Source organism: Ascaphus truei, chromosome 6, assembly GCF_040206685.1.
Source record: "Ascaphus truei isolate aAscTru1 chromosome 6, aAscTru1.hap1, whole genome shotgun sequence".
Lineage (NCBI taxonomy): Eukaryota > Metazoa > Chordata > Amphibia > Anura > Ascaphidae > Ascaphus > Ascaphus truei.
In genome coordinates this window covers 54,387,214-54,410,495 of record NC_134488.1, presented here as the reverse complement: position 1 = coordinate 54,410,495, position 23,282 = coordinate 54,387,214, and the positions used below count along the sequence as shown (strand labels likewise).

At 42.7% G+C, this 23,282-nt stretch overlaps 1 protein-coding gene across 4 annotated transcripts in view; it reads left to right on the top strand.

The window, feature by feature from the left end:
- ROBO4 (roundabout guidance receptor 4) overlaps positions 1-23,282 on the top strand; it is a 255,040-nt gene that overhangs the window by 120,963 nt on the left and 110,795 nt on the right. For all 4 annotated transcript variants that reach the window (XM_075604310.1, XM_075604307.1, XM_075604308.1 and 1 more), the window contains exons 10-12: positions 6,663-6,834; positions 8,969-9,163; positions 9,720-9,762. In XM_075604310.1, the coding sequence (XP_075460425.1) occupies positions 6,663-6,834; positions 8,969-9,163; positions 9,720-9,762 (410 nt within the window). The remainder of the gene's footprint in view (positions 1-6,662; positions 6,835-8,968; positions 9,164-9,719; positions 9,763-23,282) is intronic.

Sequence of the window (23,282 nt, the reverse complement as noted above, 5' to 3'; positions counted from 1 at the left end):
GGTTTCGCGCCACCACCCCCTGAGCACCACTCCTTATTTGGCGCCATCCCCGGCCAATTTCTTCCAGCTTCTTTGTCTTTTTCTCCACAGGCAGTACTAATTACAGGAACTATTTTCTGTAAGGGTGCGGCCGGTTCACCAGCTCCTCTCTCAGCTGGATCTGTTCTCACTGGGCATAATTGGAAACCACTCCCCCTGGTTGAGATTAGGGTGAGGTCCCATAGGTTGATCGGATGACCCCACTCTGGGGCTGAGTTAGTCATAGTCCATGAGGGCGCGGCTGCAGCTTTCGCGCCATCAGGGTGGGGTTTTCCTTTTGGCGCCACTCCTGGCCAACTCTCTGCAAGTCCCGCATTGGCAGAATTTTCTGCAACTGGTCCACGCGGTCTCCCAGGGAAGCGGGAGCCGCCATTTTGGTCTGCACTGTCAATCTCTGCAACAGTTGAGGTAGCTTTCGATTGTTTGTACGCCGACTGACAAGCAAATCCATCATGTTCCCTACACATCACCACAATGTCCTCCTCAATGTCCTCAGGGGTAGTACCCCACAGTCCCAGACAGGACAAAAATGATGCGGCCACAGCTTTCGCGCCATTCCACAGCAGGCTCGCAAAAGTCGTTCCCGTAGCTTGCTCTTCTGCTGCGTACACACCACGTGCGCTCTCTCCATCTGCCTCCGTCCGCCATTTTGGACCTTCCGCACCGTGCGGATCCTCCATTCTTGCGGTCGCCATTTGGTTACTGTATATGGTTTTATTGTACATGGAGCTTCTCTCTGCGGGGCAGCTGCCACACCGATACAATAAAGATTGCCTTGATGCACCACCTTCTGTACCTAATGTAGGTCTGACTCGTGTTTGCACTACCTCAGGCTAGGCTCACTCTTCCTGTGTCTGCTGTATCTCCTTCCTCCCAGTCTGTGCTCCCTTCGGTAAGTGGTCTGGAATGGCTAGAGTACTCTGGGGCTTCCATGCAGTACTTGGGCGTCTACCTCTCTTGGTCAGCCTAGCGCAGACCCTCTCCAGGATTCCTGACCACGTTAACAGGCTATCCCTTTAGGCATCCTACCAACTAGCACTACCTCAAGGTGACTAGGACAGCTATAGCCCGGCTCCAAACCCCCAACTCCTTTCAGGCTCCTAGGTTGTCCCTGCGAACTGACAAACTCCATCAGCCCCCTGACTACCCCTAGGTCCGTCCCAACACAGCACAAAGTGGCAGCATACACTCTCCTGTTTCCCAGTGTGCCTAGCAAAAGCCTGTCTTGTTGACAGGTATCTCAGCAGCGCCTCCAAATGTAACGGATTTTCTGGACCTGCCTGACCCCCCCAATCTCATATTGGCCCCTGTGGTCTAACCAGTCCCCATTACATGGTCGTGTCTGGTGGTGCACCTGTTGGCAACAGGACTCCTGAGTCTCCCGCATGATGTTGTGTGGGGATTGCCAACCCAGACAGGCAGCTGAGGTAGTGGGTATGAGTCCTACCTATATCCAGTGCAGCGCCTCCACCTCATCAAGATCCCTGCATCCGCAAGGGGATGGTTCTGATGAGGAACTCCTCCGTGGTGCCTTCCTCTGCAGAGTAATTCCAGACTCACACATGAGGGTGTCTTTAATCAAGGTCATCTTTATTGTTGCTTGGTGTATGGGCCAACTGCCCCTTGCAGCGGTTAGCTCAGCCGCACATCTTGCCGTGCTGTCCCTTAGAAAGGTACGCCCTCCCAATGGAGTGGGATCCCCTCTCCCCTCAGGGAGATCACCCCTGTGCCAGGTCCCTGGACACAGTGTGGCCTTGTCAGGCTTGATGCTGCGTGACTTAGAAATGGGCCACTAGTTACTGGACTAGTGGACCCTTCACTCACAAGTCTCAACCCAGACTTATTCCTTCCTCCAACAACTAACTTTTGGCAGTGCTGTGCCTTATATACTTCAGGAACTGGCACAGCTCTGATGTCACTAACGGTGGACTCAGAGTATGCAGCCACTCCCCTCCATGTATATGACACCTCACCAGGGTGTGAGGGCAAACCTCCATGATTACTGCTGGCAATCCTGTAACTTACCAGGCTTAATGCCAGCAGGAGAGGAAACTGTAGGCCATTTTACAGCATGGCTACACTTGGTTAAATATCTGAGCTACAAATAAAAGGAAATCAAAACAAAGATGGCAAAGAAATTAAGGTATGCAAAACCCCAGTACAACATTTGTCAACTATGTCTCACAAGGTCAAAAGACCCAAGCAAATAGCAATCCAAGAACTCCCTGGATCAGTGCTCTTTCAGTGTATGAAAATAAAGAACATATACTGTACAAATTGTGCAATATGTCTTAAATGGTGATTTTGAAAACAAACTTCCTTCATCCAATAGAGTTTATACTCACAGATTTCTCTGTGATTAGGTGTATGTAAAGGTTTCTTTGTGCTGCAGTTTTCCCATATAAAAGCAGCATATGATGGTATCTTCACAGCTTACAAGAAAATGTGAGAAAGAAGAACAGACATAGTGTAGACTGCAATATAAATGTTATCTGCAGTAAGAGTAAAAACAATGCACTCACATGGTTCCAAAAAGTATGCACAATTTTATCATAAGATGTACACCAGCAGCGGAGGTAAACGTGCAGTCCCTCTGCTCGGTACACTGGGACCGTCGCGTCTTGCGTCTCCCGCACTTCCGGGTTCGTTCCTTGACCGGGAACTCTCGCGATGACTCGGGATAGATGAGTGACGCTGTGTAGAGCCTCCCTCTTGGTTTCAGCTTAGCTTGCGATGTACTTGACACACACTACGTGTTTCTCCTCCTTGGAGGTTTCATTAGGAGTGTGTAATGGCTATAAAATGGTACTATATATACCTCTCCTGCCTTAGCTATCCCAAACAACTAATCCCAATCCCGAACAACTAATTAACATTAAAAATACATTGTTAAGTTTACATTTAACACCATGGTGAGTGCCACATACCATTAAATCTCCAAACATATATGTTAGGAGCACAAAATTCAGAGATACGAATATTAATACAGATCATTATACATTCTTTAATAAAATATGGTTAAAACTATAAAAAACTTTAAAAACGAATAAAATCATATTAAAATCATATTAAAAGGACCAACTCGAAGACGAGCTGATAGAATCTGTGGGGCAGAAACAAACATTAGAGACCAATACCATATTTAAAGGAATACACTCATATCTAAGTCTGCATTTAGGCCAGTGGGAATCATGGTTTTTAATTCATAAATCCAAAAGGATTCTCTTTTTGTATTGTATTGTATGTCTTTATTTATATAGCACCATTAATGTACATAGCGCTTCACAGTAGTAATACATGTGGTAATCGAATAAATAACAGATAATATAAATAACAGATCATGGGAATAAGTGCTTTAGACAAACATAACATTAAGGAAGAGGATTTTTTATCAAATCCATATTCCTATCTCCACCCCTCCAATGAGACATGACTTGTTCTATTCCCATATATTTTAGTCCGATAGGATCTGCTTGGTGTGCTGTAAGAAAATGTGTGATAAATTTTCTTTTTATATTACCGATATGTTCTAAAATTCGTGTTCTGAGGGGTCGAATAGTTTTCCCTATATATTTTAGGTCACATGAACATAGGAGAAGGTAGACTATATAATTGTATCTACAATTTAAATGCTTTTTTATATTATATTTTTTTACCTGTTACATTGGACATAAAACTGTCACAAGGAGAACTGAATTTGCATGCTAAACAATTCTTGCATTTAAAGAAGCCTTTGGGAAGATCTAACCACCCCGGTTCCTTACACATTTGTTTTCCTCAGGACACTAGGAGCCAATTTATTTTTCATATTAGAAGCTTTTTATATAGGACCTGGGCTTTCTCTGGGAGATGTATACCTAATATCAAATCTTTTTTTATTATGTGCCAATGTTTGTTCAAAATATGCTTTATCTTCCCTGCTTCTTTATTGAATTGTGTTAGGTATGGTACTTCAACATTTAGAGTGGTTTTCTTAATACTAGGGGCCAAGATGGAGTCTCTAGTAGTGGAGATAGTTCTTTCTAAGGAATCTTTAATGTTCTTATCTTTATATTTCCTTTCTGTGAATTTATTTGTCAGACTTTTAGATTACTCTAAGAATACACTATCATCTGTGCAATTGCGTTTAATTCTCCTATATTGACCTAAAGGGATATTGTTTATCCAAGTCTTATGGTGATAACTAGAGGGAAGAATAAAGTTATTGGCATCAAATTCTTTAAAATAATTTTTAGTCTTAATTGCGTCCCCCTCTATATAAATTGTCAGATCTAAAAAGTTTACCGAAACTTTGCTGATATTAGAAGTAAATTTAAAATTTACTTGATTAGAATTCAAATAAACAAGGAATAATTCCAGATCCTCTAAGGTACCTCTCCACACAAAGATAATGTCGTCTACATACCGATGCCAGGAGACCAGGTTCGCGTCGAGTCCCGCCCATGACAAAATGTGGTCATTCTCCCATATGCTCATGAAGAGATTGGCGTAACTCGGCGCAAACCTGGTACCCATTTATCAGTTTGGGGTACTTAGGGTTTTTCCTCAGCTGATTTTAATACATGTTGTGTGTATTTTTAGATAAAATGTATACTTGTTTGGATATGCTAGAGTGCTTTCTTTTGGGCAACTGTTAGTTTCTTGTTGTCATTGCCTATACTTTCTCACTGCATCACAGTTTAACACACAGTGTCTCAAAATACATACATACACACCAACAGGTGTTCTCATTGGGTTAACATCCAACTGATATTTAGGACTACATATCATCAATTAATTACAGACCCCAAATAGAAATATATTACATTCAAATGCAAGGTGTGCTGTATATTATACCATACTTTCTGTTAACCATTAAATGAAACATATATTGACATTTATGTACAAGATACAGTAGCAATAGACTTTATATAATATAAGAAACAGGTATAAAAAGGAATTGCCTCTGTATACCCATGCCCTATATATACACAATCCATCAGTATATATAAAAAAGCAGAGGCTCTACAAATACAAAGAAGTCAGCAGATGACCAAAATACATCAAAAAATCTTACATACATGAAAACATTTCACATCATTGCTGAATTACACTTGATATTTAATCATAAATTATAGAAAAACTGTAGAACAAACAGAGGTATTTATACTATAGTACAGGTATCTAAATGCTCACTTAATCCCTCAGGTGTCAGGGTAACCATAAAGTCTATTGCCTATACAGAGTCTTGAATCTGTCCTCCCTTACTCACCCCCCATCCCCCTAAGATGTGTATGGGATAATGCCCAAGACTCAGGGTGGTCATACCACATTGATATTTGTTTTAACATGCCCCAAAATGTCTAGGTGCCCCATTGTTTTGGAAACCATTAACATTACTCCTTTTGTGTAAAGATTGCACTTTCTTGAGTGCAATACTTTTTAACCCTTCATATATTATAGTATTAAAACCATATTTTACCATGGAGCACGCCCTTTCTTTCTGTTTTTAGATTTTTCAATGTGACACAGGTCACACCTAAGCATGCACTAAGACTCTTTGGGAACCTTTGTGGGACTATATTTCATCTTGACCTGTGAGCTCTAGCAAACTTAAGTTTCTTTTATACCTTGCCATTAGCAGATCACTTGAGACTAGGTTGGTGGGGAAATTAACCATTAGAAGGTGGTCACCAATCTTCCAAAATATGAATCCAGTTCCATGTGTCATTATCACAGCGGGAGAAGATGCACGCAAAAAGGTGCAGCACTATTGGGCTATTTTACCAGTGGGAGCACACTAAGGGTAGCAATACCATCACACAGACATATAGTGTTAATAATGATGCAGTCCAACAATATGTTTAATACTTATTCAATTTACACATAAACCCCTTATGCACAATAACATATACTACGTCCTACAGCATGCTTACAACGTTTGTTAGGAGTGGGATACAAGCTCTTTAAGTGAGGTAAGAGACAAAAGCATTGCAAAAGTTTTAATGATCAGGGCTGAATTAAAAAGCAGATTTTTAAGAATTATGGTGGTGGTTATCGTTAGGAGTCCCTGCAATATATTTTGACATTAATATTTTTACAAAAAAAAGTATATGATCAGGATATATAAAGTAAAGAAAAATTATATAGAAAAGTAATTGTGCTGCAAGATAATAGAGCAGCAGTTCAATCTACTTGCAATTTTGATTTTATTTCTTAACTCACTTAAACATGAGAGGCCCCAAAAACTGATTTGTGGACTCCCAACCTCCGGTGCCCATCTGATTCCAGAGCAAAGCCTGTTTATCCACCAGGCAGGAATACTGGTATAGCAACTTTCCATTCTGTACCCCCAGGTTTTTTTTTACTTTTTGGGTGTCAAAACTGGCATAAAAAACCTGTAAATATCTTTAGAACCGTGTGGGTACCCAGAGGTTGGGGGACAATAGCTTCTTTAATAAGAGAATAATTTAAAGTAAAAAACAAAACATTTACCATAGGCTACACATAATCTGTATTAATCTATAGTAGAATTCAAATAATTTAGTTAAATTCCTCCTGGTAAAATGATGATATAATAATAATAATAATAATAATGATGATGATTTGTGTTTACTCATTTCATGTTTTTGTGTCTACTTCAGGTTTGGTGCTTTGGAAACAAGACTTATCATCAAGTTGATTGGATAGTGGATGAAGGAACAAAGAGCCTAGAAATACCAATGCTGGCATCAGGGATCCAATACCAAATTCAAGTGGCAGCAATAAACGATGCAGGAATTGGGATGCCAAGCAAACCTAAATACATCATTATAGGTCAGGAGAATATATAGATATTAAAATGTAACACATAAATTAATGAACGATAAGAGTATGGAGATATACAGTATACAGTACATGCATGATGTATATTGCAGGTTTCATACAGTACTGTAAATTAAATGTGGGGTTAGGATTATTCAGGCACGTGATCATTGTGTAGTACTTATACTGTATGGTTTAGAAAACAACAAGTAGCTAAATTTGAAGGCAATTTAATTAGTCATATAAACTTTAGGAAGATGCAGTGATATAGAGAGGCACACTAACAGAGACAGACACACACACATGTACTTGTATGTACACAAGAGATAAAAGCAGTGACAGAGAGGCACACTGGTAAACACAGTGGCAAACACAGACATCATTACAGATAGCGTCAAACACAGTGACAAAGAAGATACGTAAATATTTCAAACATCTACATCTCCTGAACGGAGCATCAGACAACCTTAAAAACAGTTTTTGAAAGGGCAAGAAGAGATCTCTTAAAGTACATAAAAAATTCAATGCAAAAAAATGAAGAACGCAAAGAGCTATGAGCCTGCCTGGAGGAGCTAGGGGAAATCTCTACTCTCGCTTGCTGAATCGGGGGAAGGAGGAAGACAAGTAGATTAACAGTTTTGATACTGAAAATATCCATGTTAACAATCAAATAAAATGTTTATGTATACAAGAGCCATAAAAAACTACCCTCTTTAGAGAAACACCAAACATGGAGCTTTAACCTCTTCAAATATTGGAGGCATTTTATCATTTGTATATAGAGGGTTCAACTTTTATTTATCGCACCATTATAAACATTACTGTTTACATAGTTTTTAATGTAGTTTAAATTTAGTTTAGTATGTAATTTAGGTCCTATTATAGTGACAAAACCAGCAAAAAGCTGTGTTTAATCATGGGTAAATACATTTCTATGTTGACATGAATTGGTCAATTAGGGCTTTGTTGTGTTTTTATCTACCCAAACTTTGCATTAATATTTGTAATGTAGCTTCATAATTATAAATGGGATAGGAAAATGTAGTGGGTTGGGTAGACATATCTCCAATGATACTTTTCATTGATTAAGCAGCTGCTTTTTTTCTGTGTATGCTTAATGTCACAATGTAATACCATTACATGCAGAAATATGCATTGTGTACAGTACATACTGTATCAATGGATTCTGATACAGGTTTTACTATATAAACTGTTACGCAGCCAGCTGAAACTATTTAGTCATTAATTTTAAAGCGAATATTGTAAGTCAATGAGTGACACACTCTGCCTTATTCTATAAAGTGCAATATTGCCTGATCATCACTATCAGACTTTAAAGGGTGCTATCTCAGTGAAAGCAACATTGAATTCAAATGGGGCTTTCTGTGTGATGGCGCTGGCTTTCTGTGTGATGGCGCTGGCTTTCTGTGTGATGGCGCTGGATCAGTGCTTTCACGCTTTATTCAATAAGAGCTTTAATGCTCTCATTTACATGTCACCAGAATATGAGATGGAAGTGGACTTAGAAAACCTGCTGAGCATTTTCTGTTCAAACTGGTTAATCCAAAATCTAATCTTAACATCCCTGGGGACCTACTGTTTTTTTTACAGCCACTTCCATCCATTGATAATTGGATTCTGCTGGGTCATGGACAGCAGTTGTCAGAGTAGCAGATAAGTAGGACCCCCACTAAAATCCAGGAAGTCAGATGCCAAACAAAGGATAAGGCCTGATGTCGGACTCTTAGTCCAGCCAAAGTCAGGGCCAGGGGTCACAAATCAGACAAACTAGAGGATCATAAATAAAGATACTGCACTTGTTGCAGAAATTACTATTTAGTACTTTGAACATTATAGTTATAGTACATGGAAAGAGACGAGCCAATACTGAATATTTGGTCCCTGACTCCCCAAGCAGAGCCATCATTGGGATTAAAAAATGTACAGAATCCCGCATGATAACCATACCTCAAGTGTGGTTGAAAAGACAAATGATGATAACTTTAGTGAGGTACAAAAGTGGAAGAGTTTCAAAATGTGGAAAACAGAAAGAGCATTACATAACAAAAGCTTCTTTTTATGAAGCAAATTTCTCCAACTTGACACATTTGTCTTCTTTTACTTTCTTTTTTTTTTTTCCCCACAGAGTTCCCACAAGTGAACAAGAAAGTAGAGAAAGAAAAGATAACTTTTGGACATATCATGCAGGTCCTGCGCCACCCAGCATTCATCGCAACTGTGGGAACAGTGATTTGGGTCTTGTTAATGATTGTAGCTGTTTATATGTGCCAACATCATGCAAAGCATTACAGCACTAAAAAACCCAATGTTCTGGGAAATGGTGAGAATGTTCACATTAATATATTCCTCTACATAATCACTTTTGATGTACAGTAAGCAACAGTAAAAGTTGGGGGACTCTGAAGGAAATATTATAAAATGTAACCCATTTTAATTTTTTTTTTGGTTACGTGTATACATTGGCATGTACAGACATGCAAATACTCCAGTATATTGATATTTTAAGTTATTCACCAGAATATAAAGTACCAAGTGTATAGAAAAAAATATATTCAACCTATTCATCATGTTTCAAGTTTGGTATCCATTTTCTGTGTGTGAGAAGTTACATGGTGAAATGTTTGGAAAAATCTGATTCAATGTTTTATCGGTAGTGGAAAAATATTTGATTCATGACATGCTACACTTTATATAATACAATAAAATGTAGAAACCTCCCCAACTACAATATCATCAGGTCAACAGCTGTGTTACATATATTGGATCTTATGGAGAAAAGAAGTAATAATTTCAATGGTGTTTCTTAGCGCAATGTGCTTGGTAATGGAGCAATGCTAATTAAGTCTTGCTAATTAATTTTTTTACAATTTTTTCAGGTCTTTACAGATTTGCAAGTGAAGATACCATAATAAAACACAGGTAAGTGAGACATAATTTAATGACTTGCACATTTTGCTGTGATCTACTGTATATGAGCCTTTCTCATCATCTTCATCTCCATTCATAAGATTTCCATTCATTATGGCAAGGGTAAGACTGCTTTACAGCATATTGCACAGCAGCCAATTATATATATGAATGAGCAGTATATAAAGGTGAACAAGACACCCAGTTGGTCTATTTTCCCCCAAGTATGCTTAATTCAACAAACAAGTTTAATTACCTTATAATAATATATATTTTTGTTAAATAGTGCTGAAAGTGTATACACTATACAGCAATGTACATAGAAATATGCTGGCACAATAAGGGCCTTATGCTAAAAGCAGCGATAAGCCCCTTATCACCAAAAAAGCCTACAGCGATTCAGTAAGCCCCAATAAGCTGGCAATAAGAGCAAAAATCGCCATGTTTTGGCCGAGAAAAAAAATCGGCAAACCCAGACAACCACGGGGACCATGGAGCCTAGCGGGGACCACCCGAGGGCCCCCAGACACTCGTGGGAACCCCCTGGTGTGTCCTGTGGGGCTTGTGGGGCCTATGGACACCGTGTTGACCACCCGGGGACCTCTGCCAGCTTGTGGTATTAATCCTGTGTTTAAAAAAATAAATAATTTGTTTTATGTGGGGTTTATTGTTTTTTTTCTATATATCTTAACTTAATTTTTCTTATTAGTGTAGATGAGCAGGGGGTTTCTGGAGCAGAACTGCATTGATTTCAGGTCTGGGGACCCCCTGCTTCCTGAGATACAGGCTCCGGTATAGGGTGCCAGTATCTCCTATGCATGTAAATGTCCCAGGTTACGTGACCGGGATATTTCAATGGATAGGGGATATGGCACCCCATAACAGGGTCTGTATCTCGGGAAGCAGGGGATCCCCAGACCTGAAATCAACGTGTTTATGCTCCGGAGACCCCTGCTCATCTACACTAGTAAGAAAATGTAAATGAAAATATTTGTCTTTCGGCCGAGATTTGCACAGAGAGAGGGAAAGGCGGCTCTCTCTCTGCAGCAGAATCAACTCGCCGGAGGGCAGATCATCTCGTCAGTGGCTACTCACCATGTTGCTATTACTGGTATTCGGGCCTTTCTGCATACCGTGATAGCAATGCTGTCAAAAATAGCGATTTCAAATCCCTGGCGATTTTTTCTATCTGACTTTACTGCATGATGCCCTAAGTCCTTGACCTGTAGAGCTTATAATCTATGTCTGGTTCTTGAGACACATGGAGATAACGTGACTTGCTCAAGGTTACAAGGAGCTGATACCAAGATTAGAACCAGGCTCCTCTGATTCATTGTCAATGTCATTGTTTTCTGAGTCAGTGCTTTTACTTTTTCCTTCAGTTATACTGTCACAGGAGACCAGGCAATTACACCTTCATACTGGGATCTTATCACTGAGCAAAACCAAGAAGTAAAACAAATTGTCATTTATATTTCATTGAAACAGACTTACACACAGTGGATTACAATAAACATGAGAAACACACTTTCTTGCTGCTTAGAAAACTTTAGAAAAACGTACAAACTGAAAATCTGAGCTGCGTAAGGGTTTTTAAAAACTCTGTTTCATTCACAGAAACCTACAGCCCAATCAAAAGCGTGAGACATTTCTCAGCTAATCAGAGCAGGGCTCACCTGGCTGATGATGTCAGAGGCAAGGGCGTGTTGAGCCATCTTGAAAAAAAAATGTGTGGGCTGGAAATATGAATCAACCAATGGGAAATATTCCCACAAGCAGCAACTTCCCCCCAGTTAACCCCTTGCCGGCTCCGCAAGTCTGGTGTCACAATCAAGGCCGCAGTGGGGTGTCCTCTGTTCTCTAGAACTGACTCCTGGCCTTTTCCTGCTTACCAAATGGTTCAACACCTCCACATCCTGGATTCCCTTTGAATCCAGAAGGCTAGGTATAGACATCATGTCTCCTATGCATGGATATTTATACATACAATATAACACCCTCTGAACTCTACTTTAATAAAATATAAACCTTGGGGACCTTAAACGCCCATAAACAGGTCAGCTTTTCCTATACTTTAGAGGGGACTTCCATAACCTACAACCCAATACAGGTTCTGGGACACCTTGGCACTAACTGGGGTACCCCTGTGTTACCTAGGGATCCCCGCAGCTACAGGAACACTTTTCATCCCTGTGCCTCATTTTATTGTGCACAAAGCATACATGTACTTAACACACGTTGTTTAATAAAATATACCTTACACTTTAATGCTGCTAAAATGTACAAGTCTTTTTGGTGATGAAGGATATAATGAGAACTTGTACTTTTTAGTCCCTCTAGCAATATGCCTCACACTCTGTAAAACTTGACTTTAGACTTTAACAAAACCTCAAAGTCTTATGTATAACTTGAGCACCCCCTGAACCCCTATACTGGGTTCAGGTTAATCTGGGCATTAACTGGTCATCCCCCCTTATACTAGGGACCCCTTGACTGGTTCAGGGACACCTCACATCCCTATATCCCTTTTACCTTTCTGGCTTGTGCTGAAGCAAGGAACTTAGTGGTGAGTCACGCCCTATACAGTTTCTGTGCATTAAATGAGTATCCCCCTTAACATAGGGACAGCTTGACTGTATCAGGGACACCTCACATCCCTATGCCCCTTTTACCTTTCTGGTCTGTTGTGAAGCAGGGAACTTGGAAGTGAGTCATGTAACTGTTTTCAAGGGAGAATTTTGACAAGAGGTCTGTGCCTATATGTCCCCTGGAATCTGATTTGATTCCCGGATACATTTTTGGGGTGGCCAGCAACTCTGAGCCCCGTCTAACTAGACACAATGTGACAACACTTTTTCCGCAAACCCCCCCTTGAAACTCAGAGCCAGTGAATCTCCATGGGTTAGCACTCCTGGAAAGGTATAACACACAAATTCTTTATTGTTGCACAATCACGTATATTTCATCTACAACCAATGGGTCCAAGAGCTGACACTCTAAACACACAAATATGGTTAAGAGGTAACCAGCTGGGCATAGTACCTTTATTGATGAGGCAAAGAAGGATTGATGTGACTGCCACTCCAAAGGAAAATTAATGGAAACTCAACAGTTTAGGAAGTTAAAATCCATTTAATTAAGCTACATAAAAAACGGAAAAAAATAGAACCAAACTCCTCCTTTAATATTTGCACCTGGATTGAAAACTGATTTAAGGATAGACAACAGAGAGTTGTAATAAATTGAACTTTTTCAGGTTATCTAAAGTTGTGAGTGGAGTACCTCAAGGATTGGTACTGGGACCCCTGCTTTTTAACTTGTTTATTAATGACCTTGAGGTTGGCATAAAGAGCAAAGCCTCCATCTTTGCTGATGACACGACATTGTGTAAGGTAGTAGACTCAGAGCAGGATGTAATTTCTCTAAAGAAGGACTTGGATAGACTGGAAACTTGGGCAGGTAAATGGGAGATGAGGTTTAATACAGATAAATGTAAGGTTATGCATTTGGGAAACAACATACAAATTAATTGGGGATACATTAGGAGAATCATTGATGGAGAAGGAGTTAGATGTGTTGTGAGAGGATACATTCTATTACATTTTTGGGGAATATTTAATTTTCTATCTGGCTGTGATAATTCCATTTGTATCATATCTTTGATTACTTGGTGAAATGGAAAAACTCTGGTTTTCTTCTGCCACTTTCCAAATAACTTACCCGATTTCTGAGTTAATTCTTCCATATGGTCTAACTCCAATGTTTCTCTCATCTCCTTTATGAGAGAATCCACCATTTCTAAATCAAATTCTGATTCTTCCGCTTGCATTTCTTGCTATGATGAATCATACCCCCCTTCTGACTCCTGGTGATATCTCATCTCTGTTTCGTCCGATGATGATGAATCTCTCACTTTATCCTGGCTAGTCTGCGACCTTGCTCTCTTCTGCACTGGTTTCACTGCTTGCTGCACAGCGGATTCTACACTCTGCTTCACTGTATCCTTCATCCATGCTAGGAAGGTATTCATTTGCTCATTTGACTCCCCTGCTGCTGTTTTAAGTCAGTCCGCACAAAGCTTCTTGCCCTCTAAGGCTGGCTTTTCACATGCTGCACACCATTTGTTTTTTTTAGCAGCCTTTTTCTTCTGATGCAGGGACTCTACTGCCCCTTTAGAAGTTCCTTCTTCTGGTTGTATAACCATAGTACTAGATTTAAAAACAAAATAAAAAATAAATATAATTTCGTTTAATACCGTGAAATCAACTCTCTCAGTTCTATGCACACTAATGTAAGGACTCACCTAATTTTCGTTAGCGACCCTTTACTTCCTCCAACTTTCGGACTGGCTTCAGTATCTTGCATCTGACTCCTTCTGTCTGCCGAGCGGTCCATGCTGCAGCAGTATCAGGGCTCCTTCACACACTGTGTGCCGTCGCACTATCGCTCTGACGTCAGCCCATTCGGAGCATCTGGCTCTCGCGCCCTCGTGCGCGAGTCCGCTAGTGGGAACGTAGCGTGCGCGCGCGCTAAACACTCGTTTGGGAGTCCCACACCGCTGCATTCTCTGATGCCTATGCGGTCAATAATGAGCCTCCGATTACTCAAACAGCTCCTGCGGTTTTACCCCCAGCATTCACACAAGCTTCCTTGGGGCTGCCCGGTCGCACAGGCCTCCGTCTTGTCACCCCCCAGGGTGCGCTGATCGGAGCTTCAGGGTAGAGAGGCTGAGATACTTCATCTGACTGCACTACTTACCGTCTGGTGAGTCCTTCATTACAAAATAACAAACCCTGCTCCTAGCTGCAGGACAGGAAAAAGACTAATCTGCAGGTATTGGGAGGGGCCTTTATGGCCCACCTGCAAGAATCAATTTCCTGTCCTACTAAGCTGAGGATGGAGTTAACCCCAACGTTTCCCACTGCCAGGGTGATCAGGATATTTCCCCTTTTTTTGCAGAAAATATTGCTAATCAGTCAGATCTTAGTCACTGTACGGCCAATCATTTTAATTCATGATACTGACCTCTTCTCAATAGGCTAAAATATGTTTTGTTTTTTTGGAGAGGGGAAAATTATTGGTTAATCACTTGCGAGTTGTTACTAAGCTGCAATTCATTGGTGAAACAGCAAAATGATGTTGGAAATGTGTAATGTATGATTATTTTTTAGCCTTGAAACGTTATGCAAACTGGTTTGACCAGGATTGGTTTTGGTTAAAAAAGTTTACAAATGCATTTTGGAAATGGCAGTAGGTAAGGTACAGTAATGTGACCTCAGGTTACGTGACCACAGTTGTACAAATGTGTTCAAATGTGTTCAAATGTGTTTCTCGAGTGTAAACAAAAGCCAAATGGTGCTTGTACTGTTACGCCGGTACTGCCCGCAGACCAGACCCGTCCCTTCTACTGAGGTGAGGAACGTATAAGAGCACGCACCCGCAGCAAAAGGAGCGTGTCCGGAGTGTGGTGATTGCGGCGTTGCCAGGCCAGGTGATGTTAGCTAGCAATACTTGCCGGTACCGGTGAAGAAGTGCCGTCGTCGTTGCTGTTAGCCTAGGTCAGGGATTGGAGAATTCCGGAAGGTCGTTTGTCCAAGCGGGGGTCGAGAGCCAGAGAAAGACGTCCGCCAAGCCAAGTCGTAACCTGAGTAAATGAGAGAGAAAGAGAATGCCAGAGTAGTAATCCAAGAGGAAACTATGTCAAGCAATGAATGAATGGCAGGACAGGCAATATAAAGCGTGGCTGACCAATAGGAAGAGGAGGCAGGCCTGGAGGAGTACATGGAGCTGTCCTGGATAGGCTGTCCAAAGGAGGATTCAGGTGAGCAGTCTTTATGCCTGATTGACCCTTGTGTGTGTGTTGGGGGCGGAGCCTCACTGCAGGAGCAGTGAATAAATTAACAGGATCCTGCACGCGCTCTGTAACAGAGACGGGCGCGCGCTCGTGAACGGCAGCAGCCGTCACAGCTCCAGCCACCCGTGGTTTGGTAACCGTCCACCGAGGACGAGGAGGAAATCCCCTGACAGCCGAGACCGGAGGGAGCCAATGCCGGGAGCGCCCCGCAGCAGCAGGAGGAACATGAGGTGAGGGAAGGCCATGCCGCGGCCGCTGCAGGCCCCGAATCCTCACATGTACAGTATGTAAACTTCACAACAGGTGGATTTTACAATAAAGCTTGTGCAGGAAACAAAATGTAAAGTAAAGTTGAAAAAATAAAATACTCAAAAATTATGTCCAATATTTACTAAGAAGTCTTCTTCTGCCAAAAATAACACCCTCGGGTGCTGGAAGAAATGTTACAGCCTTTTGACTTGAATAGGCTGTATGTATAATGTTATAGTGCCAATAGTGCACTCGGCGCATTATAAAATTACAATATAGGGAAAATAATGTACAAACAACGAGGATAAGGGCAGCAAGTAAATAATATCATATGGCAAGGGAGACCCTTTGTGTAGGTAGGTGTAAATAGATGTATTTCAGTGCCAGAAGGTGTCTTATGGCAGAAGATTGCTTGGTACTGTAGTTCAGTGGGGGGTGGCCCAGGAGACTCAGGCCCTGTAGAGTGGACGGAGGTTAGCATGCAGAGGGCTGCACACCAACTTCCTGTCTAGGTCGGCCAGGCACCCCAGATTCGCCGGGCCCTTTTGGCGGCCCTGCTCCATCTGAAGTATTTGATGTTCACAAAGCGGATTGCTCTGTTCACATTTTCTACACATTTCATACACACATTAACCAAGTATACAGTGTTCTTGGGTAATAACATTGTTGTACTCATTTTTAAACCAATTATGCAGAAGGCATAATATTAGCAAAAATGAATCAGTGTTAATTAGCTCTAGCTGTAACACTATATTTTAGACGGTATATAATAATTAATAAAATATGCATCTTATATTAGGACGAGCAATATTTCAATGTATGAAATGAAGATGTGAAGAAATTAGTTTGTGGCCATGCCATTTAACCGTTATGAAATATAGTTTTACTTCAGCCATTCCTCACCTTGATTGTGCTCATTTGCGTTTCTCCTTCATTATGAGGCTATACATTTTTTATCGCAGGTGATAAACTACAAGGCACACATTTCATTAAACTCTCTCTAAAACTGTATTTTAATTCTTCTAGTAGGAAAAAAAGAAACGTTTTATACACACACAGTCTTGCAATGGCAATAATATTTTAAAATTCCTTCCGGTGTATTGCTCAGAAAAAGATAGACAACTCATGTTATTAATAATACCTTTGAGAATCGGCTAAACTTTTTCTTGGGTGGTTAAAAAAGTGACAAAAATCTTCCACAATACAGCAATCATAGAAAACATTTATGAGCACATCAACATACAGTATCATAGACAGGTCCCCAAACCCATATTTACCCCGCATACAGTGACTTACTAAATCTATGGATTCTGTGTAATTACATGGTGCATAGTGCAGGGGTGCGTAAACGTTTGGCCCTGTGCCCCCCACATGCTCAGCCTCAGTTCTCACGCCCCCTCTACCTGGTATCTGGTGTCATTTGACGCTGCAATGTCACGGCAACACATCACCAGAAGCCGTCAGAGAGCAGGTAAGTGAGTTAGAGAGGCTTCGCTCACTCTCCAGCATTTAATTGAAATGCTTTGGGTAAGAGCGCGGGGCCTCTATAACCGCTGCACCTCCCAAGAAAATTATCGTGACCCAACAGAGGGGCGTGTCTCCAAGATAGTGCACCCCTGGCATAGTACATCACTTTTTGTTTCTTATCGTCTTTAACATTAATCCATTGATGCTGCTTTATAGAGCTTTTACAGAAAAGTCTGGTGTGCATGGCCAGCAAACCTGCACATACTTACAGATAGCTTATACATCTCATCAGTATGAGGATGGTTAGTGGTGTTGCATTTGTCACAGGAGACCAGAACTTTTAACACCAAAATTACCCAGATCCTTTGATTGAGTAAAGCAAGAGATAAAATAAATTGTCATTTATTTACACAATGAACATACACAGCTTGATTTACAAAATATTCCAAAAATACACTTACTGGGATGGGGTAAAATGAAATATTCTACTTCAAGAAAGAAATCTTTAGAAATATAGTCTGAGCACAATCTCCCAGGAGCGGGGATTGTGCATACGCAAAGCCACAAAAACAGTCATTGGCTAGTGGCGCCACTCGCAACCACTTTTTCTCCACCGGAACTGCTCGCTTCGTTCTACCTTTGTAGAATTGTTTTAGAAGTCCTTAGTTCTTATGAACTCTTGAAGCTGGGTACTAATCTTGGTTACGATGTTATCATTTTTGTACCGCACGATGAATCTCGTTACATGATGGAACTAACTTCCCGATCGGCTACAGGGATCTTTTAACAGTAAAAACCCCTATCTCTTTGCTCTGCAGCCTGTCACTGCATGGGATCTGAACAGCCCACCTATCCCCAGGTCTTTCCAGTAACGCCCAGCAGGGGCTTCATAGTATGCCAAGGGCATGCACAAACTTTGCACCTTCACCGCTTAGCATACCAGGCCAAGCCCCCTTCCCTGGCGCTGGGAAGTCTACTTCACCCGGACATCTGCTAGGATGCCAGTACTTATTTTTCCTCCATCCCGCTTAACACCTTTAACGATCGGAACCTTTTATAACTCCGGACTTTTTCACACATGCTTGAACCATGCCAGCATGATACCTTACAAGTCCGGGGCTAAATTATGCATGACTCACACACAGGAATTCCCTGCTATGCGTCCTTAAAGTATGGTACTTATAATTAAGTGTTGCCCCTGTTCTGACTGCCTGAATGAAAACCCGATCCCTCCTGTAATGTTAGTACAATTAAAAGAGGGGGACTTTCATTCATCAATTTTTATAAGACTTAATAAACATTGTGGCATAACCTTTTTACTGGTTTTATACCCGCAGTGCTCACCACGAAACTCGGCGCTCTAGGACGTTCCCAGCCAAAGTTAGCTATACACGATGCGCTATGCTGCAAGCTGCGGTGTTGTAAAACCTTTTTTTTTTTACTTTGCGCGGTTACAGGGAAACCTGAACATATTAATACATACATTTTAACTCATGATATGATTCTCCACACCTGGTGGGAGACACCCAGACAGTTTTTAATACAATTACAGTATCTCTTCCAGCACTGGGTCGCAGAGCTGACACTCTACACTTTAACTTAAAACCCCTATAACTCTCTTCACCTTATACCTGGTGAGAGATGTACAGAACAGCTCACTGGGTTCTGGTGTTTGGGCATATCCTGGGACCTGTAATGTAACCCAGTTCCCGGCCCAGTCTTACTGCCCTGGTCTGTGCTGAAGCAGGGAGATTTTGCGGTAAGCTGCACACTGCTTTCTAGTTAGGCTTTAATCCGGTGGTCTGTGTTCCTCATGTCCTCAGGAATCTGGGGGGATTCCTGCGTACATGTTTTGGGGTAACACGGAACACTGGCCCCCTTCTTCCAGCACTGGGTCGCAGAGCTGACACTCTACACTTTAACTTAAAACCCCTATAACTCTCTTCACCTTATACCTGGTGAGAGATGTACAGAACAGCTCACTGGGTTCTGGTGTTTGGGCATATCCTGGGACCTGTAATGTAACCCAGTTCCCGGCCCAGTCTTACAGCCCTGGTCTGTGCTGAAGCAGGGAGATTTTGCGGTAAGCTGCACACTGCTTTCTAGTTAGGCTTTAATCCGGTGGTCTGTGTTCCTCATGTCCTCAGGAATCTGGGGGGATTCCTGCGTACATGTTTTGGGGTAACACGGAACACTGGCCCCCTTCTACCCAAACACACCCTGACAACATTTTACCGTAAAATCACCCCTGAAACTCACGCCCTGCACATCTCCGCTGGTTGGCACTCCTGGAACAATAAAAATAAAAATGCAGTTACATGCCATGATTGGGTTGAAGAGCTGACACTCACAATTCCCCAATATGGCTCAGGGGCACCCAGCCGGGCCAAATACCTTTATTAATGGCCTTGGTACCCCTTCACCGTCACAGCATTGTGAAGCTGATCATAGCTACAAACCAGGTATACAAGTCATGATGAGAAAAAAGTGACAAAAATCGTAATACAGTAGCTGAATCTATAAATCAGTGAGAGTTGACAGGTCTACATACCAGTACCTGCAGACCAGTAATGGGATATAAAAGGCTCTAACAGCCAAAGAACATCAAGCTTTGAAGAAGCACACAGCAATCAATAATAATGTACGCCATCAGTGATTTGAGCTCCATGTTCTTGTCTGGGTATCTGGTTCACATGATCCTTGAAGAAATTCATCTAAGGACACTTGGACTCTCACTTGATTACCCTTGAGGTTCCCCATTACTTACTTGATTGTAAGTTATAAATGTTACGTGTGTATGCGTATTTGTTTTCCTCATGTTTGTAGAAGTATTTACATTATGTTCATTAAAACAGTTGTAGGCAACATGCTATACTTCAAGAGCTACATGTGTGGCCTTTGAGACCTCACAAGGGCTGCACATTACCCACATATATTACCTTGGTCAGCTGGTTAATGTCCTGCTCCTCTTCCTACACTAGGAAAAAAGTGATTAGCACCTCTCGCAGTATTTATCAGAGGACGGTCATTAAGAAGCAGAGGGAGCAGTAAGAAGCTGTGATCCACACCAGCAACATTTCCTCTCCCTCTGCACTGGGAAGTGAGGAGGAGCAGGCTGCTGGGCTGGCTAGCAGTTTGGGGCCACATGTGGCCCACCAATACCTTAAACACGGAGAAACATTTGGCACAGATTTGACACAGACACTTCTAATCTGGAAACGGTCTAGGTAAGTTGGTCGCGGCTGTTTTGCCACGACCAAATGACTGCCGGCGCTTCGCAACTCAGCCCACCGCTTGAAGCTGCTGTAACTTTGCTGCTAAGGTAAGTGCCTTACTCTAAAACCTTTCACCGTAAGTCCTTACCCTAAAACCCCTTACCCTAAAACCCCTTAAATAAACCCCCAACACTAACTGCTAAAACCCTTAAATTAACCCCCTACCCTAACCACTAAAACCCCTTAAATGAACCCTCTACCGTAATGGCTAAAACGCTTAAATTAACACCTACCCTAAGCACAAAAACTGGGGATTCCAGCGGGGGATCGGCTGTGGCAGGGTGAGTCGTGATAAAACTCCGGCAGCCATTTGGTCGCAGCGAAACTGCCTTGACCAAATGTCCCATCCCATCTAGAACTGCATCTATGGAGCCTATGCACTAAGCGTTCATAAGTGCCTTATGAATAGGGTGACCAGTCGTCCCAGTTTTGCCGGGACAGTCCCGTTTTTTTCTGGGCTATCCCGGGTGACAGCCCGTCCCGGAAATGTCCTAGGTTTTGCCCCTTGTCCCGTGCGCGAGTCGGCAGCGGTGCGCGGGGGCAGCGTGAGGAGGATGCGGCGGCCGAGAGTATTTTTTTTTCAATAGCAGGATGCCGGGGGGCGGGGCTTTAGAGTAGAAGCAGGGGATTGGTTGGAGGTCAGGGTATGCTGGGGGCGGGGCTTAGTACCGGGGGAGGATGTGCTGAGCTAAGGTGTGTGTGTGTGTGTGTGTGTGTGTGTGTGTGTGTGTGTGTGTGTGTGTGTGTGTGTGTGTGTGTGTGTAAAACGGGCTGCTGCAGGGGTGGATGGGGGGGGTGGTTGTGATAAACGACCTGCTGCAGGGGTGGGTGTGAAAAACGGGCTGCTGCAGGGGTGGGTGGGTGTGAAAAACGGGCTAGTGGGAGGGTGGGGTGTAAAAAACAGGCTACTGCAGGGGTGAGGGGTGTAAAACGGGCTGCTGTGGGGTAGGGCAAACGGAGTGGTGTGGTGGGGGGAGGGGGGTGTTATGAGAGGGGGGGTATGAAGAGGGGAGGGGGGTGTTATGTGGAGGGGAGGGGGGAGTTATGAGGAGGTGGAGATGCGGGGAGTGGAAGAGGATGAGGAGGGGGAGATGCGGGAGTGGAAGAGGATGAGGAGGGGGAGATGCGGGAGTGGAAGAGGATGAGGAGGGGGAGATGCGGGGAGTGGAAGAGATGAAGGGAGGTGAGATATAAGGAGGGGGAGATGCGGGGAGTGGAAGAGATGAGGAGGGGGAGATGCGGGGAGTGGAAGAAATGAGGAGGGGGAGATGCGGGGAGTGGAAGAGGATGAGGAGGGGGAGTGGAAGAGGATGAGGAGGGGGAGATGTGGGGAGTGGAAGAGGATGAGGTGGAAGAGGATGAGGAGGGGGAGATGCGGGGAGTGGAAGCGGATGAGGAGGGGGAGATGTGGGGAGATATGAGGAGGGGGAGATATGAGGAGGTATGATGAGATATGAGGAGAGGGGGGTATGAGGAGGAGATATGAGAGGGAGATATGAGGAGGGGAGGGGCTGTGTGTGTAGGTAAGTGGCTGTGTGTTTGTCACTGTGTGTGTGTGTGTCACTGTGTGTGCACGAATATTGGGGAGGGAGGTTGAGTGGGGAGGGGAGAAAAATACATGGGGGGTGTAAGAGAGAGGGGGGGGGGAAGGAAAGGGTGACTGGGGAGTGTGAGGTGGGGTGAGAGTGAAGTGGTGTTTGAGAAGGGGGGATTCTCGCAAGGCCGCCGAAACGTGGGTTGTGGGCCCCGGGAAAGCTGTCTCCGGCCCTGCATGGCAGTGATGTCACTGACTGCCACAAGGAGAACAAGAGACCCTATTTTGCAAAGTGTAATATACATACATGGTCAGGAATGTCACATTTTTAAAATGTCTTAATTTTAATTAATGCCTACTTTTTTTTATTTAATTTTAATTTATGTCAATTATTTATTTAATTTAAATTTGTTAATTATTTTAATTACACATACACATACACGGTGAGGGAGCTGAGAGAGCGAGAAAGGGAGGGAAGGGGGTTAGACGAGAGTTTGTGTTATGTTAAGAATTGGAAATAAATACATTTTTGAAGTAGTAATCATCCCCTCCGAACTGGGCATTTTTGGCCAACAATGCCCTGGCTGTAAGAGTTGAAGGGCCCAAGCAAAGCCCCCACCTCTATACGCACAAACACACACTGCAGCCCCCACCTCTATACACACAAACGCACACTGCAGCCAGGGTTGCCACCTTCTATTGAAGGCTAACCCAGAGATAACAACATTTTTTAGATCTATTTATTATATATTTATCTTGCCTTTGGCTGTATCCTCCCCTCCAAATTCCGTTAACATGGCTGCGCGACATCACGTAATGCACATTGCCATAACAACGAGACGCTCCATGACGTCACGCTGCATCAAGTTGACATGACCACGGGATGCATTATGGCGCAGAGGCATCACGTGATGCCACATTGTCATGGCAACATGTCACCGCCTAACGTCAGTGTCTCGTTGTCATGGCAACGGGGTGCATCATGTGATGTAATTTGTTTTAAAAATTTTTTTATCAATGTGTCCCGGTTTTTCATTTTGAAAATCTGGTCACCCTACTTATGAAGGCCTTTAAGGCTAAAAAGCCTACTGGTATTCAGTAAGCCTTCATAAGTCGGTGTTAAAGGTCTGAATCACCAAATTTCTCTCTCGTT